The sequence below is a fragment of the Vipera ursinii genome (genome assembly GCF_947247035.1).
Source record: "Vipera ursinii genome assembly, chromosome: Z".
Lineage (NCBI taxonomy): Eukaryota > Metazoa > Chordata > Lepidosauria > Squamata > Viperidae > Vipera > Vipera ursinii.
In genome coordinates this window covers 19,124,030-19,141,888 of record NC_139517.1, presented here as the reverse complement: position 1 = coordinate 19,141,888, position 17,859 = coordinate 19,124,030, and the positions used below count along the sequence as shown (strand labels likewise).

Below are 17,859 nucleotides of genomic sequence, written 5' to 3'. Positions count from 1 at the left end.
AGAGAAGGAGGAGGAGGAGGAGGAGGAGGAGGAGGAGGAGGAGGAGAAAGAGGAGAAGAAGGATCTACAAAATGGCCAGCTTATTTTTTTTATGGGTCATCATGAGCATAATGTGGTCTGGTATTTTTTTTTCTTTTTTGCCATTAGTCTCTCATAGAACTCCATCAAGTTCTTGAAGAACCCTATGTTTCTGAGGAATACAGTGTCACAACAACATTTCTGGGGTTATCAGAGTGGACCAAGTCTTGTTGTTTGTTGTTATGCATGGCAAAGGCAGGTGCCCCACGTTGAAAGAGGGAGGGCCTCATTTCTTCAGTTTTTAAACAGCTTTACCCATTTCCTGTGCTGATTTTTTTTCTTTTTGCATCCTGCCTTCATTTAAGGAAGCCTTACTAGTCACAGGTGACTATGACTGCAATGTTGCTTTACAATAACAGGAAAAGTTATAAATAAATGCCTAGGAACATTTAGAACATGTCTAAACATCATAAATTACAGACTTGTTCACTACAGACCCTTGTTCATGCAGTAAGAGTGATGAAGCCATCTTGGCGGATTGGGCTGTTAAAAACTGCATCCTATTCTGCCTACTTGTCTGAACTATCTCATTGTTAACCTCACCTCTGAAAGAATTTACTTTTTCAGAACTCTTGAGCTGGGGATTCCTCTCCTGTGCTTTGCATCGTTGCCTTCACACCCTCAGAAATTAAACCAAAATAGCAACTCAAAGCCAATTTGCAATAGTGACGAGTATCTGTAGCTCGGGTGTAGCATGCAATCAATTCTACGTGGGACAAACATCACGTCAATTAAAAACCAGGATCCACGAACACCGGCTGGTAGTCAAACACCATGATCCCAAATCTTTAATCTTTACCCACACCGACACCAAACAGCATCAGTTCGATTGGAGCAACACAAAAATGTGACCAGCCATATGCTAAATAAATAAATAATCATTGGCCATACTACCAGCCGCCATGCTTGTGGGTTCATTGAAGCCTGGCACTTCACAAACAATTCCATCAACAGACATATTGACCTACAACCAGTCTACAAACCCCTCAGAATCAACCACACAGCCAACCAGGGGCAGCACTGACCCTCAACCAACCATGCAAGCCTCTCCTCTCCCATCAGCAGTACACCTCCCAAATGACCCTGACCTGATGTAACTTCCCCAAGGCCCATCACAAGACTCACCAATGACTCACACCTGACCCATCACAAGATCCATCACTTCACATACCCACACCTGAGCCCCATATAAACAGAAGAACACTGATATCCCCTAAAATCAGTGGTGGGATTCAGCTGGTTCACACCGGTTCGGTGGAACTGGTAGCTAATTTTTGGTTGACTTCAGCAAAATGGCTGAAGCCCTAGCTCTTTTTCACAAGGCCCAGAACAGACTGCCGGAAGTACATGGATGCCACTTCTGGAAGTCCGTTCTGAGCCGCGGAGGCCTCCCAGCCCCAAAATGGCCCACTGGACTTCTAGAAGTGGTGTCCCCGCAGAGAACTGTTCAGGTATTTGAATCCCACCCTGCCTAAACTTCCCTGAAGATGTTACTTAGTAACGAAACATTCAGAAACCAACCCACCAGCTTGGAGAATGAAACTTCACCCTCATCAAAGTCAGATTTTTAAAAGCAATTCATAGGGTATAGATAAAGACTGATGTCTCTCAGGGTGCAAAGAGAAAATATCTGCTGCAAACTCCACGTAGGTGTAAGGAAGGGCATCTGGCCAGTAAATGCTCATCTCCACCCAGTCACCCTGACCCCATCCCAAATCAAGGGGTTACAGATCATAAAAAAAAAGACAGAGTAAGTGTGATGTTTAGAATGCTACCTCACCTGATCATATAATATTATTTGCTATTACTGTACCATTAAAGGGACGTGGTGGCTCAGTGGGTTAGGACGCTGAGCTTGTCGATCAGGAGGTCGGCAGTTTGGTGGGTCGAATCCCGAGTGCCGCGTAACAGAGTGAGCGCCTGTTACTCGTCCCATTACTTCAGTCATAATCAGTCTTTGCTCTTTACACCATTTTTATTATTGGCACTTCCTCTATTACAAATTGCACACACAGTGCCTAACCCTATGCCCTGCCTATCTGTACTTACCTTCCAACTTGAGAGTATCAGGCAAGATTTTTCCTTTCTGCAGTAACCTTTGACCACGTTGTGCACCCACTTCTGGCCGCATGTTTTCATAAGCATCAACTTGCTCTGTGACTTAAGAGACAAGAAGCACATGGCATCAAATTATCTCTTCCGAAGGAGATATCTTAAAGCCAAATAATGATACAAGATGCATAATCCATTGAGCATGCACCTTCGTGTGCCATGAAGGAAATTGTAATCTTTCAAGATGCTACAAGACCCTTGCATTTGCTTCACACTATATTAATTCTATATTAAAAATTTCTGGTTTTGTCTATAAGAATATTCCAGAAATTATACAAAGGCATTACCCTTATTACATTCCCCTCACAAAGAAAAGGATGTCAATCTATTACCCAAAGCACTTGGGGGCAACACAAGAAGTAATGAGTGGAAGATCATTAAAGAGAGAAGCAACCTAGAACTAAGGAGAATTTTCCTGAGAGTGGGAACAATTAATCAATGGAATGGCTTGCCTCCAGAAGTTGTGGATGCTCCCTCATTGGAGATTTTAAAGAAGAGTTTGGGCAGCCCTATTATTCTATGTCATCATCTCCTGAAGAGTAAACACTGCTGCTGCAAGGCTGCCTCATTCATGATGTCGCTTCCAAACCCAGCAGCAGCAGTCAAATGCTGTCATATTATGATTATGATTATTATTCTGTTACTTTCCATGTACACTGAGAGCTTCTGTACTGGAGACAAATTCCACACTTGGCCAAATAAAGCTATTCTATTCTATTCTATTCTATTCTATTCTATTCTATTCTATTCTATTCTATTCTATTCTATTCTATTCTATTCTATTCCACTCCACTCCACTCCACTCCACTCCACTCCACTCCACTCCACTCCACTCCACTCCACTCCACTCCATTCCATTCCATTCCATTCCATTCCATTCCATTCCATTCCATTCCATTCCATTCCATTCCATTCTATTCTATTCTATTCTATTCTATTCTATTCTATTCCACTCCACTCCACTCCACTCCACTCCACTCCACTCCACTCCACTCCACTCCACTCCACTCCATTCCATTCCATTCCATTCCATTCTATTCCACTCCACTCCACTCCACTCCACTCCACTCCACTCCACTCCACTCCACTCCACTCCACTCCACTCCATTCCATTCCATTCCATTCCATTCCATTCTATTCTATTCTATTCTATTCTATTCTATTCTATTCTATTCTATTCTATTCTATTCTATTCTATTCTATTCTATTCTATTCTATTCTATTCCATTCCACTCCACTCCACTCCACTCCACTCCACTCCACTCCACTCCACTCCACTCCACTCCATTCTATGCTACTCTATACGTCTACATGACATGTGATGGCAGAAATGTATACTAAATTAAAGAATTGCTGGCTGCACTTCCAGTCTCTATTCTAACTCAGCATGAAGAAAAGGGTTCTGTCTGCACATGGAGCAAAGAGGGAGGAAAGAGGCAAGCTGGAGGGGGCACCTCCTTTGGGTCAGTACTTGGCAGTTGAAAACCCACAAGTTGCTGCTGTCAGTTCTCTGACTGCCTGGACTGACAGCTTCATGGGATTTGAGAAGTGGCAGCCAAGGGGCTATTCTCTTAGGTAACAGGGGAACTAGGGAGAACAGAACAATTCTCCCAGCACCCAGGACTCACTTCCTGCCGCAGAGGGCCTGCTTAAAAGCTACTTCTCCCTGCTTTCCTTCTTTCAAGGAAAAGGAAGCCGTGAAAGCAGCTGTGCAGTCAGGAGTCTGCGGTTAAGACTACCCCCAGTTTCAACAGCAAAGACCTTGGGCAGCTTGACCGCAAGGTTGCCTCAGTTTCAAATTTTCAATATGTCATCAAAAAAATAAACTACATCAATGTATTGGAAAAACATCTTGTGTGCATACACGCCTGTGTTCACAAACACACACATACAAGAATACAAAGATGATGGGTGGGTCTGGCCTTTCACCCTGCTCCGTTCGGCACAATTTCCTTCTGAACCTACTGTCAGTGCTGCAAACATTGACATATTTTTGCCCTGACAATATAAGAGACAGCCTGTTACTTTAAATTGCTTTGCTTTGGGGGGAAACAGCGGATGTTTTAAGAAGATTAGAAAAGCCGGCGTACAGAATGGGAAGTGAAACCTCATGTGATGGTGGTCTCCCAATACTCCCATGTAACGCCTCTTCTCCGTGAGCTGCATTGGCTCCCAGTTGTCCTCCGGGTGAGATTGAAGGTGCTGGTGATGACCTATAAAGCCCTAAATGGCATGGGTCCAGATTATCTTCAGGAGCACCTGCTGCCGGCGTCAACTTCCCATCGCCCTGTGCGCTCCCACAGAGAGGGTCTCCTCAGGGAGTGCCGGCTGGTGGCCCCCAGGGGGAGAGCATTCTCTGTGGGCATGCCTGCCCTCTGGAATCAGCTGCCTGTGGAGCTCCGGATGGCTCCCGACCTTCGCTCTTTTCGCCATGACCTGAAAACCTGGTTATTCGAGCTTGCCGGCCTGGACTGAGGGATTGGGGTTTTAAATTTCATAATTTAATTTATTTTGTTTGGGGCTAAATTTAATTTAATCTATTTTTAACTTTTGTATGTTATATTTTAATTGCCCTGTACACCGCCCTGAGTCCCTCGGGAGAAGGGCGGTATATAAATCTAATAAATAAATAAATATGTAAAACTAATTGGATAATGTGATTTATGATGTGTAGATAAGGGTGGGGATTGTATGTGTTACAGTGGGTTTGAGGGGAGGAGATCTCAGATTCTGGCATCCTTCCATGAGTGCTGATGTTTAATTTCATTATTAAGACTTTTTAGATAAACAATGCCTGCATTTTGTTTGAACTGTCTCATTTATCGGAACCATGACACCTACCTTTGGTGGTATCCAAAGAGTTCTTCTCAAAATGTCTTTTTAAAAAAAATCACTGATAAATAGAGCAGGCATGTTTAAGAGAGACATTGTTTGATGCAATAGAAAGCTCTTTCCTACTTCGCCTTGCAACCTTTCCCATAATTGGGTGTTTCAAGTTTCTTATGAGTTTAGCATTGTTCCAGAATAGGGAAACTTCTTTCACAATAAACAACCTTTTGCAACAACACTACTACAGAATAATGCTAAACCTATGCCCCAAAGTGTTTTCTGTACCATACAACATACTTGCGTGAAACCAGAGCACACTTGCTACATGTGAAATCTCCCCTTCTCTTCAACTCCAGCCCAAGCCCATGTTAGGGAGATGATTTTCCTAGTGTAGATAATGCTTGGTTGGAGCCAGAAGATCTGCCAATTACTTTCCTTAATTTGTCCTGCATTAAATCTGTAAGGACAACATCTGTGTTTTGCCACATTCCTAAAGCAACTTTCGCTAGCATATCTTTCTGCCAATTTAAGTAGTGGGAAAATGCACATTAGCATATTCATGAGGAAGAATTTTATGAATGGTCCTAATAAACTCACCATCATCATTTCCTGGGCATACCGTAATCCTATTGGCAATAGATCTTTTTTTCCGTTTGGCATAAAAATATCTTCTGGAAATGAGAGACACATAAAATGTGAATGACATCAAGATCTGAGTTGAACACAAGTAGCTTTGTCGCGGCACAGAGGTGAAGGAAATGTTCTCTTTTGGACATCAAATGCTCCACAGTGTGAGCCTTTTTGGGAGGACAGTTGTGGTTATCTCTCATCAGCTTCAAATAGTCCACTAGAATACTATATCTGATAACAATTATCACCTGGGCCATTAGGGGAGGGTTAGGGTCAGGGAAAATATCTGGGATCCTTATTGAGTCCCTATATGCAGCAGGGAGTTGAGAAATACATAATTTCAACCTAGAAATCTCTCTCCTCTCCCCAGACTCATTAAAACCATTTAATTCAGAACCTAAAGGTACCTTACTGTATTAATGGGATTTATAAAATTAAGGAATCTCCAATAGACATAGACTAATTTTAGTAAATGGGCTAGACATGCAGTCAAATAAGAATTATTTCTAGCAACTGTTCCCTCAGAAAATTGGAGGCCACCAGATTTGGGAAAGATTGATCTGGGGCAAAGAGCCATCTCTTATTCTGGGTTGAAGATCAGACTTGACCCTGAGTACTGTGCTTGTAGCATGACTTTCCAAGAAGGAGGAGATAAACATGCCAAGGACTGAATCTAATCTAATTGACATAAAGCTTATCTGGGCATGTATTTAATCATTTCCTTCTTCTGCCTTGCTAAAAATTCTAATCTGCTAAACACTTTTGATTATTTTTTTTCTGTATGCCAAATTTTCAGGTACTGCACAGCTTAAGTATTTATGCTTTAGGATTTCAAGTCTACAAAACATCTGGAATTTCACCACCAGATGCTCACTCTTTGCCAATAAAGTTAATATGGAGTTATTCCTTCATTTATCTTATCTATTCCCTCCTGTTGCCCCTTTGCCAGGCCTGTCTTGTAGAGGCCACAAGTTTCTCTTACACATTGTTCTCCAAATTTGGTGCACAATTCCCACTACTTTCTTGCACTCTGTTACATCATAAGTACTTGCCTGCCATTATGACTCATCAACTTCTTTTGTTGTCTGCGAGTTCGGTGGACTGAAAGAAGAAAGGTGGACAGACAGCATTTTATGTAATGGATTTTCTTCACTGCAGCCATTTTGGCACACTAGTGTGGTGTTTTTCAACCTCAGTAACTATAAGATGTGTGGACTTCAACTACAGAATTCCTCAGCCAGGAACATCTTAAAGTTGCTGAGGTTGAGAAACAAGGCACTAGTGTGTCAAAGAGGGGGGAAATTACCTGAAGATTTCATATTTCAGGAAAAATAAATTGGGCGGCTGCATGCAACATTCAGGGAAAGAGTCCAAAGTAGATGAAAACTACCTCTTCATCCATTTATTCTCCATTAATTCTCTTTCTCAGACACAAATGTATGAACACACATATACATTATAACTTGATAAAGTTTGCCCTGAAAAAGGGACCCATCCTACATGTTATGTACTGGGCTCATTAGTAATACCACGTGGTAAGCTGGAGCAGCTAACGACTCTCCAGCAACCCGGAGTACAAGTCTCCAGTGCTGCTATTGGCTGTCTCTAGGCGGCAATGGTTGCTTCAAACCTATTGGCTGCTGCCTAGGGGCTAGACTATATATTGCAGCTAGTTGCAACCATTTCCCCAGTTCTGATTAAGTAAACCATGAGTTTTCCTGTACTCATTTACCTCGTCTTCATTCCTGCACCAAAGAACCCGCTACACAACACTACACGTAAATGCAAGTCACATAAATGCAATTCACTTCTACTTTAGGACATAAAATTGGCTAAGGGGCGCTAAGCTTTTATGCCTCCTCCTCCGTGGTCCTACCTTCCCCACTGTCTATATAATTTGCACTAATAACAAAAAAAAGATAAATAATGCATACTGTATTATTTCCAATGGTTCATGAGAGCCCCTTTGTTACTTGCTGTTCTTACTGACCAACCTGCAACTCTTAAGGAATAACTATAAACCCACTCAGAAGAAACTATCAATAGTTCCTGGCAGAGAAATAATAAACGGGGATGGGTCAGTTCATTTGGGAGAGGAACAGCAAGAACAGAGCTAGAAGGGGCAGTATGTGCTCTTAGTAAAAAGCAAGTGGAGGTTTAATACTCCTTCCTCCTCCTATTTCCCCCACAACAACAAGCCTACAAGGTGGGTTAGGCTAAGAGAGAGTAATTGGCCCAAAGTCACCCAGCTGGCTTTTATGCCTAAAGGCATGAAATTCACAGTCTTCCCATTTCTAGACTGGTGCTTGAACCACGAGACCAAACTAGCTCTATGACAAGATGGGACAGTTGTCACAAGGAACCCTCAGAGGTTATAATGCCTCTAAAGCAGGGCTCAATTTCATTGAGGGCCACATCAGCATTGCGGTTGCCCTCAGGGGGCCGGGTGGGTATGGCCTGGGTGGGCGTGGCCTACTGGGTGGGCGTGGCTAGAGTGCATATGGCCTACTGGGTGGGCATGGCCAGCTCTACATCATTGGCATCAAGGGTGCCTATGGGGGCCTGGGCAGGAGTGGGACAGATCTGAGGGTCTCTGGCAGAAGGAGGGTCTCTGGGCCAGGGCCAAGGCAGTGGGGGCCGTTCCCTCACTGTTTCCAGGATGGGTTCATGGGCAACATGAAACCACTTCGCGGGCCGCATCTGGGCCCCCGGGCCTTGTGTTTGACATGTCTGCTCTAAAGTTAATATGATGTTATTCCTTCATTTATTTTATTCACCCTAAAATATCATCATTTACTGAGGTCTCTCAGAGGTCTGCAACAAAACATCAAAATTAGAGCTCAAGATATTAAAAATATTTAAAACAACAGTCAAAAGGCCTATCGGGTACCTCAGTTTACCAGAGAGTTATTCCCAAATAATGAATGGGACTATGGAGAAGAGTCAAGCTGGGTCCCTGTGAAGCATTCCAAAGGGATTAATCTCAAATAATCACAACCAAGGAGGACTCCTAGAGCATTCTCTCGAGCCATGTAAATTTTAAAAGTAATAGAGGTAGTCCTTGAATGACAACCATTCATTCAGCAACTGTTTGAAGTTACAACAGGCACTTTAAAAAAAGTGACTTATGGCCTGTCCTAGCTTTTATGATCATTGCAGTATCCCTAAGGTCATGGTAACTAGCATAATGTCAACCTACAGCTCAAGTATCCAAATAAAAGTCCAGAATTTGCATTGATTGTAGTGAGATCATGTGATCACCAGTTGCAATCTTCCCACCCTGCTTCTGACAAGCAAAATCAAGCCTTATCCAACAAAATGAGTTTCAATGTGGAGAAAAGCAAAGTTTTACATTTAGGCAGGAAAAATCAAAGGTATAAGTACAGATTGGTTGAGACCTGGCTTAAAAACAGTAACTGAGAGAGGGACCTTGGAGTCCTAGTGGACGATCACTTAACAATGAGCCAGCAGTATGCAGCAGCTGCCAAAAAATCTAATACAATCCTGGGTTGTATAAACAGAGGCATAGAATCAAGATCATACGAGGTATTAGTACTGCTTTAAAAAACCCTAGTAAGACCACACCTGGAATACTGCAACCAATTTTGGTCACCATATCACAAAAAAGATGTCAAGAGTTTGGGAAAAATTCAGAGAAGAGCTACTAAGATGATCAAAGGCCTGGAGACTAAAACGTACAAAGAATGGCTGCAGGACTTGGGTTTGGCTAGTCTAAAGAAAAAAAGAAATAGGGGAGACATGATAGCAGTGTTCCAGTATTTGAGGGGCTGCCACCAAGAAGGGAGGGTCATTTTATTCTCCAAAGCACCAGAGGGCAGGACAAGAAACAATAGTTGGAAACTGACCAAAGAGAGAAGCAACCTGGAATTAAGGAGAAACTTCCTGACTGTGAGGACAATTAACCAATGGAACAGGTTGCCTCCAGAAATTGTGAGTGCTCCATCACTGGAGATTTTTAAGAAGAGGTGCTAGATAGTCACATATCTGAGATGGAATAGGTTCTCCTGCTTGAGCGGGGGGCTGGACTAGAAGGCCTCCAAGGTCCCTTCCAGGTCTATTCTATTCATCAACAATTTGGACGAGGGGATAGATGGAGAACTCATCAAATTTGCAGACGACACCAAGCTGGCAGGAATAGTCAATATTCCAGAAGATAGGCTTAAGATACAGGATGATCTGGACAGATTTGAACAATGGGTGCTATCTAACAAAAATGAAATTCAATGGTGAAAAAAGTGAGGTTCTACATTTAGGCAAGAAAAACCAAATGTACAGGTATAGTATAGGTGATACCTTGTTCAATAGTAGTAACTGTGAGAGGGATCTTAGAGTCCTAGTGGACAATCACTTAAACATGAGCCAGCAGTGTGCTGCAGCTGCCAAAAAAGCCAACACAGTGCTAGGCTGCATTAAAAGAGGGATAGATTCAAGATCATGTGAAGTATTAATACCACTTTACAATGCCTTGGTAAGGCCACACTTGGAATACTGCATCCAGTTTTGGTCACCACGATGTAAAAAAGTTGTTGAGACTCTACAAAGAATATAAAGAAGAGCAACAAAGATGATTAGGGGACTGGAGGCTAATACATACAAGAAACGGTTGATGGAATTGGGTATGTCTAGTTTAATGAAGAGAAGGGCGAGGGGTGACATGATAGCAGTGTTCCAATATCTCAGGTGCTGCCACAAAGAAGAGGGAGTCAAGCTATTCTCCGAAGCGCCTGAAGACAGGACAAGAAGCAACGGATGGAAACTAACTAAAGAGAGAAACAACCTAGAACTAAGGAGAAACTTCCTGACAGTTAGAGCAATTAACCAGTGGAACAACCTGCCTCCAGAAGTGGTGAATGCTCCAACACTGGAAGTTTTTAAGAAGAGACTGGACAGCCATTTGTCTGAAATAGTATAGGGTTTCCTGCCTGAGTAGGGGGTTGGACTAAATGATATCCAAGGTCCCTTCCAACATCATCATCATCATCATCATCATCATCATCATCATCATCATCATTATTATTATTATTATTATTATTATCATCATCATCATTATTTTCAATCGGGGAAGCTGGATTTACTTAATAACCTTGTGATCCATTGAATAACTACAGTAATTCGCTTAACGTTGTGTCAAAAAAGGCTGTAAAATTGGGATTGACTTAATAACTGCTTTGCTTAAAAATGAAAAATCTGGATCCAGTTGTGGTCATAAATCAAGGACTAGCTATATCCAAATGGGAAGAAATATTTATTTATTTATTTATTTTATTAAACTTATATACCGCCCTTCTCCCGTAGGAATCAGGGTGGTTTACAAGGTTTTTAAAAACAATTGTCACTATCTATATTGAAGGCATTAGATTTTTATTAACCTATTAGATTTAACCCATCGGAGATAGCAAAATAACTTACAGGGAATATTTAACCATACATTTCTCTCATTAATCTTCTGAATGTAAAGATACGTACCTTGCCGGAATGTTAGAAAACAAAAAACGGAGCCAAGGCAAACAATCATATATACCAGCGCTACAGACCAAATCATCCAGTGCCAAACAACTTCTAATGGGATGCAAAGGAAGGAAGAAAAAGATACGATTAGAACTTATTAAGCTTCAATTCAAAGATATTTCTAAAGCAAGAAGCAGGGTTTTTTCTACAGATAATGCACATATGTAGTAAATAATAAATCAATAATATTAACATTAAATGAAAACTGCAACAAATAAATTCAAATATATATGCTTGAGGATAAATCAATTTGTATTCCCTCTATTTGAAAGAAAAGAAGATGTGTCTTCTAAGACACCGCCTGCTATTCCAATTCTGGTTTTTAATAAGCACTTGTATTAAATATAATAGTACTTTTTAAAAAAATAATAATCAAATACTGGTTGAATCTGTTGCCCATCACAATTTTTAGCATGTTTCCATATTACGCTTGCACAGTGTAAATAAACATTAGGCACTGAGCATTTTAAACGTTAATTTTTCAAACTAAATTTTATTTTTATTTTTTATTTTAATTCCATTTATATCCCGCCCTTCTCCGAAGACTCAGGGCGGCTTACAAGCTTAGCAGTAGCCTTCATTCTATGTATATACCTGCTTATTAGGGCTTTCACACACACCCCAAGCGGCATTATTACAAAGTCAGCTTATTGCCCCCAACAATCTGGGTCCTAAATATCCTGTATTCAGGCCTGGATGTTAGGCTTAAAGGCTATTATCAATTTTTCAGCGCCTGATGAAACAGTCAATGCTAGTGAAAATCCAAGCATAGAATACTGGTTCCAGCTACAGTGTCATTCATAGCTTGTTACCTGTCTGAACAATAAGGCAACAAATGTACATAATGGTGCTAATCGGAAAATGTGACTAGATTACTGTATATAGCAATGCTTCTCAACCTTGGCAACCTTGGGTGGACTTCATCTCCCAGAATTCCCTAGGTTGAGAAACACTGCTATATGGTGTAAGGAAAATGACATTGGCAGAGGTTTGCAGAAACCATTTCCTATGCCAAAAAGTTGAAGCATTTTTAAAGTCCAAAACGAGATAACGTTTGGAACCTGCTCAGGCAGATACCTTCCTAATTCATTCGAGGGGGTGGGGGAAATAAAAAGAGCATTGCAAGATTCTCAATAAAAGTAATATTAGCCTTCCTGTAGAGTTGATGTCCCACTCTGATCTATGATCTGCCACTTGAAGACCTTTTTTATCATATAGATTACCCATAACCCTCTGTTTAAATGTAGATCAGCACTTCTATCATATGCAGTGCCCCCTGAGGACCCTAGGATATTTCAAGAGGGCCAGTAGTGACAAATATGTCATTGGGAACCACAACATCTGCTGAGCGGCCACAGATAATATATGCAAAGAATATTACATTGCACAGAAAACACGCACATACTGTCCTATGTCTGTATCTGGTAATGGGAAAAGGGTGAGGGATGGATGGTAGCACCACAGGAGAAAAACAAGGTTGGAAGAGGGCCACAGTTTTTTTTAAAAAAAAAGATTGAAAAACACAGATCTAGATTATAGTTTCTATAAATAGATACTATGGGGTTATAATATGAATTTTTCAAAAACAAAGTTATCATTTTTTCAGATTGGAAATACAGATAGTCCTCAATTTACAACCACGATTGAGCCCAAAATTTCTGTCGTTAGGTGAGACATTTATTAAGTGAGTTTTGCCCCATTTTACGACCTTTCTTGCCTGAGTTGTTAAGTGAATCACTGCAGTTGATAAGCGGTTGTTAAGCAAATCTGGCTTCCCAATTGACTTTGCTTGTCAGAAGGTCGCAAAAGGTCATGATACACATAACCCCGGCACACAGCAGCGGTCATAAATATGAACCAGTTGCTCAGCATCTGAATTTTCATCACATGATCCTGGGGATAAGTCCCTTTTTTTCAGTGCCGTTGTAACTTTGAACGGTCACTAAACAAACTGTTGTGAGTTGAGGACTACCTGCAATACGTTTGGATTTTATAAACCCGTTGGCATGCCTGAGTTTATAATAACTTATATGCAATCAGAGCTTTCCCTTCCCACCCATTAACTTAGAGCCGCACCTGTCTTTGCTATCACCTCTAGATGAAAATGGCATGTCTGGTTTTTCCAGTGGCAGGAATAGTTCCCAGCATCTTCAAGAGTTACTCTTGGAAGGATCAAAGAAACAAAACTAGCATTCATATCCAGTGAGTAGCGAATGGAACGCCGTATTGTTATATTAATCAGAACCATAACTTGATCTGGTGAATCATGCTGAATCCAGAGCAGTGTCCCCTCTGTCCAGTTTCTGTGCACTGGGGCATCACAAGAAAAATATTGGGGTTCCATTGCTGAATGAGACAAGTCTTCCTGGTGCTCTGCAGAAGAAAAGTTAGTAATAATAAGTTGAGCTGAAGCACAATTTTTACATTAATTTCACTTAAGAAATTTGAAGACGTTTTAAAGCCTAGGTGCATTTTGGCTACACTTCAGACAGCTCAGAAATTTAAAGGGTAATGATTCTGTTTTAAAGAAGCTTTAATTTTCAATTTTTAAAAAAATGAACTTAAAATATTTATAAGATTCATTCCATGATAGTTCTATATATGTCCCAGGTCACCTTCACATTACAGGCACACTTGCCAAGTCTTAAGAATATTTTATTTTGGCTACAAAAATGTGGAGCACATTCCAGATGTTTGCAGTCTGAGGTATGACAGAGTATTTCCCCATTTAAAAATAATGCCAATTCCACTCACAGATTTGCTATTCAATTCCTGTCCATTGCTTATCACTCTTTAGTAATTAAAGGAATTATCTTCCATCTTCTAAACCTCCATTCATGTGTTTGATTACAAATCCCATCAATATATGTTACAAATAGTGGAAAGTATAGCCCAATACAACTAAAGGATTTTGGTGGGGGGGAAAAAGCAAGCATCATCTAGATCAGGGGGTCTTCAAACTTGGCCCTTTTGTGACTTGTGGACTTCAACTCCCAGAATTCCTCAGCCAGCCACAAGTCATAAAAGGACCAGGTTTGAAGACCCCTGGTCTAAATTGATGGGTTATAACCTACACCCTACCAAAGATGAATTCATGTAAAATCCCCTTATTCACCTCTTTCCAACCCCACACAAATTTATACTTCTTCCCTATTCATTTCAGTCATTGCCTTTCCCTTATGGTAATAGAAAGATTACTCACCCCACCCCCCTATCCCCAATGAAAAATGGAAGCCGGTTCTGATTCGGCCTCAAGTGTGGTGGAATCTCTAGCTAGAGTGGGGGGGAGGAGTGAAAAGACTGGGGAGGTTGGAGTCCTTGCAGACAAGGAATCAACGGAGACCACCACCACCACCATCATCCCACCTTGGAATTCCCAAAGTCTTCATCCAGCTGTTCCCTTGTAAATACCATAGCTAAGCAATAATAAAGAGGCAACTCTGATTAACTCATGGTGTTGTTCTGGTGCCTGATGCCTGACATAAGGGAAAGAGCTGTTTCCATCTGAAAAATTACCATCACGATCTTCATAGCCTTTTTTCTCATATGTTTTCATTTTTTCTTGGAGGTTGTCAGAATCATTTCCACCTGAAAAAATAGCTTCAGGTAAACCAGAGGTCCCCAACTCTTAGTCTGTGGACCAGCACTGAGCTACGGCATGCCAGAAACCGGGCTGCACAAACAAGCCAAGTCCCACACACAGGATGCAGACAGCACACCAAACCAGGCCCCCTTCAGTCCATGGAAAAACCTCTCTCCACGAAAGAGGTTGGGGGCCACTGGGGTAAACCATCCAGATTCATTGGGAGATGGGTGGTGTATAAATTTAATGAATTATTATTATGCTTCCTTGCACAATCAGCTAGATGTTTAGATAGGATTTGGCATTTTTATCCATCTATTGAATCCTTCTCAAGAGGCAGATGTTGTTATTATCTACCTAGCCCACTCTTTTTTTTCAGCCCAGAAAATTATCTTTTTCCCAGCCCCACATTTTTCTCCTCTATCCCTCTAACTATTTTTCCTTAAGTGGTCCCTTATGCATATTTTAGACTATCATGGTCACCTTATCCTATAACCATCCACAGTCAAAGGACTTGAGAATTCTGCCTTGCAGATCAAAAGGCAAAGTATTATGGGGTATATTCTTAGTTTATACAGGATGTTGGCCATAACAATAATACCATCTAAGCAATTATCACCATTCTTCTTCTTCCACATGCATATGTTTTATTGTTAAATATACCTTTCTTCCAGGACATGACATACAGATATTTAAGTTTTCCCCATTAAAATTAGCCCTGGGAGATTGGGCTGGGATGGATAGGAAGAGAGACTGATTGGCCCCAAGGCAGCTTAGCTAGATTCTGTGGCTGAGGGAAGATTTTAACCTGCCTCTCCTTGGTCCCAGTCAATCGGTGTAATTGCCATATCATGTTGGATCTTCCTTCTCTTCTTTCTTGTCTAGTAGTACCACATTTTTTGGACACCAGTGACTAATTTGAAGGCCATGCTGTTACCTGCTATGCTGTCCTACTTAGATTCTTTTCATCCTGGACTTATGCATCATCAACAATACATAACATTTTGAATGCAAAATAAAAGATGAATTTCCTACCCACTGTTTCTAGAGCAGACTTCCCATATGGGGTCTTGACAGATAACTCTAGTCATCCCCCAGCCAACAGGGTCAATGTGGCTAGGGATGGTGGAAGGTCAAAGTGAGGGATGGAGGGAGCTCGGGAGAACAGGCAATTCTGTAACAACTTTTCATTATTAATAGCTTTTAGAATTATAACACTTACTAGTCCTGTTTGGGAGCACATGTGGGTTTCCTGACCGGTCATTCCAATGACAGGTAAACCAAGTGGTGTTTTGCACATCAGTTCTGTAGAGCGACAAGCCCCACATAGCATTCAACCTTGCCTTTGGGTGGTGGTACCCCAAATTTACGTACAGCAGTTCATTCCTTTTTGGACCAAGCCAGTTCAGATCTAAGTCACTTGAAGTCAGAGGGTGATCCAGAATGCAGGGTAAAGAAACTTGCTGGAATTCTGAAACATGAGATATAGTTCTTAAAACTTTTGTTTCTTTCTAGGAGCAAGTATTTTTTTTTCTGATTAGTGTTTGTAGATCACTTTTTCATCACATGGAAGTGCTCAACAGGTCAAATAAAAACAATGATACTTTCAAAATCAAACATATAATTAGTAACCATCAAAGAATTTATAATTGTTACTACCAACTGAAAAAGGAATTTTTCAATTAAAAGTTTCTCAAGAAGAATTCAGTTCTAATACTAGTTAAAATATAATACAGCAAATTCTTAAAATGGATTAAATTAAGCCAGCAAATTAGAATAGGGATCAAATGACAAATGGAGCAATTTACACAGCTTTTAAAAATTAATAAACAATATCTAAACTGATGCTGGGTTGTTGTTGTCTTTTATCCCAATGTTTAATAGTACCTGATGGCTTCCAAAACTGAATTTCAGATCTCCAAGATTTCTGAAAATGGTTAAAATAATGCTTACTGAATACATGTATTGTCTATGTACGACATTTTTTTAAAAAAAGAGACAGATCTACAACCTAAAATACATGACATAACAGGAAAAAAGACATGGAGAGTGATAAGAAAAGCAAACAAACCACGTTATGGTGCTTTCTGATCTCAAGCTTGCGAGCCTCAGATATTTGGGTTGGGACTGGCCAAAATGGAAAAAAGACACACATTGTTTCTAAAGTTTTACACTGCACAGAATATCAGAGTTGAAAGGGACCTTGGAGATCTTCTCGTCCAACCCCCTGCTCAGGCAGGAATCTCTATACCATTTCAGACAAATGGTTGTCCAATCTCTGCTTAAAAACCTCCAGTTTTGGAGCATCTACAACTTCTGGTGGCAAGTCATTCCACTGATTAATTATTCTAACTGTCAGGACACTGCTGACTTTCCCATGCTATACCTACATGTTAATCTGAAATCGGTTATCAGCTCAGTCTTCAACCATCCCCAACCATCTACAAGACCCACCTGTGACTTGGATCACCTGCACGGTTTCCATGGGTGTTTCAGTGGCTGCTGTCCAGTAGTAGGAGAGGCATAGAAGAAGCAAGGAGCACAGAACGGGTGCCATTGTCTCCTTCCTACCAGCTAAAGCAAACAAGGCTCAAACAAACTTAAAGAAGCGGTCAGAACAGCAACAATTTTAGCAAAATAGACTGCTCTGAAGCGTGAATTCTACATTAAACTCCCTTGAGAGCTAAATGGTTGCCCCAAGGGAGAAGAGAAAAAGCAGAGAAATAATTCCACCAGTGCTCAGTAATTGAGAGTGTAAAATTTAGTGCCTAATGTCTATGCAAAGTTTATTTCTGTATTTAACACCTTTACTACATTCAAACAAGCCACAGTGGTCTCTTTAGGAACTGTGGGTCTGAGTTCCCAGGTCTGTGCTTTTCCTCTTTTGGTTTTCTTTTTCTTGGGGGAAATGCCGATGTTTAAATAAACCTTGAGAAAACTGGGCCATTGCAGCTCCAGATGGGTTCTCTAAAGCAGACAGAGGTCTCTTCAAAATGAAACAGAAATCTTTGTCAAGGTTGCACACCATTACTGTATTTGGTGGGCTGATTATTAATTATAGCATGTACAAATTTTTACTCTGATTGTTTGCCCTTTCA

The 17,859-nt window shown here is 40.9% G+C and overlaps 1 protein-coding gene and 1 long non-coding RNA gene across 3 annotated transcripts in view; both read right to left on the bottom strand.

Annotated features, from left to right (window-relative positions):
• Nucleotides 1–5,826, bottom strand: part of LOC310648632 (tyrosine-protein phosphatase non-receptor type substrate 1-like) — a 61,716-nt gene extending 55,890 nt beyond the window's left edge. For both annotated transcript variants that reach the window (XM_083376581.1, XM_083376582.1), the window contains exons 1-2: nucleotides 5,617–5,826; nucleotides 2,128–2,232 (exon numbers count right to left, since the gene is read on the bottom strand). In XM_083376581.1, coding sequence (XP_083232707.1) covers nucleotides 2,128–2,232; nucleotides 5,617–5,725 — 214 coding nt within the window. In that variant the 5' untranslated portion in view covers nucleotides 5,726–5,826. The remainder of the gene's footprint in view (nucleotides 1–2,127; nucleotides 2,233–5,616) is intronic.
• Nucleotides 5,827–11,075: 5,249 nt separating this feature from the next.
• On the bottom strand, nucleotides 11,076–17,351 carry LOC310648669. Its single transcript, XR_014494129.1, has 4 exons — nucleotides 17,216–17,351; nucleotides 15,984–16,232; nucleotides 13,255–13,551; nucleotides 11,076–11,229 (listed from the first exon to the last, which is right to left on the bottom strand). It is a non-coding gene; the product is annotated as an uncharacterized lncRNA (long non-coding RNA).
• Nucleotides 17,352–17,859: the final 508 nt, after the last annotated feature.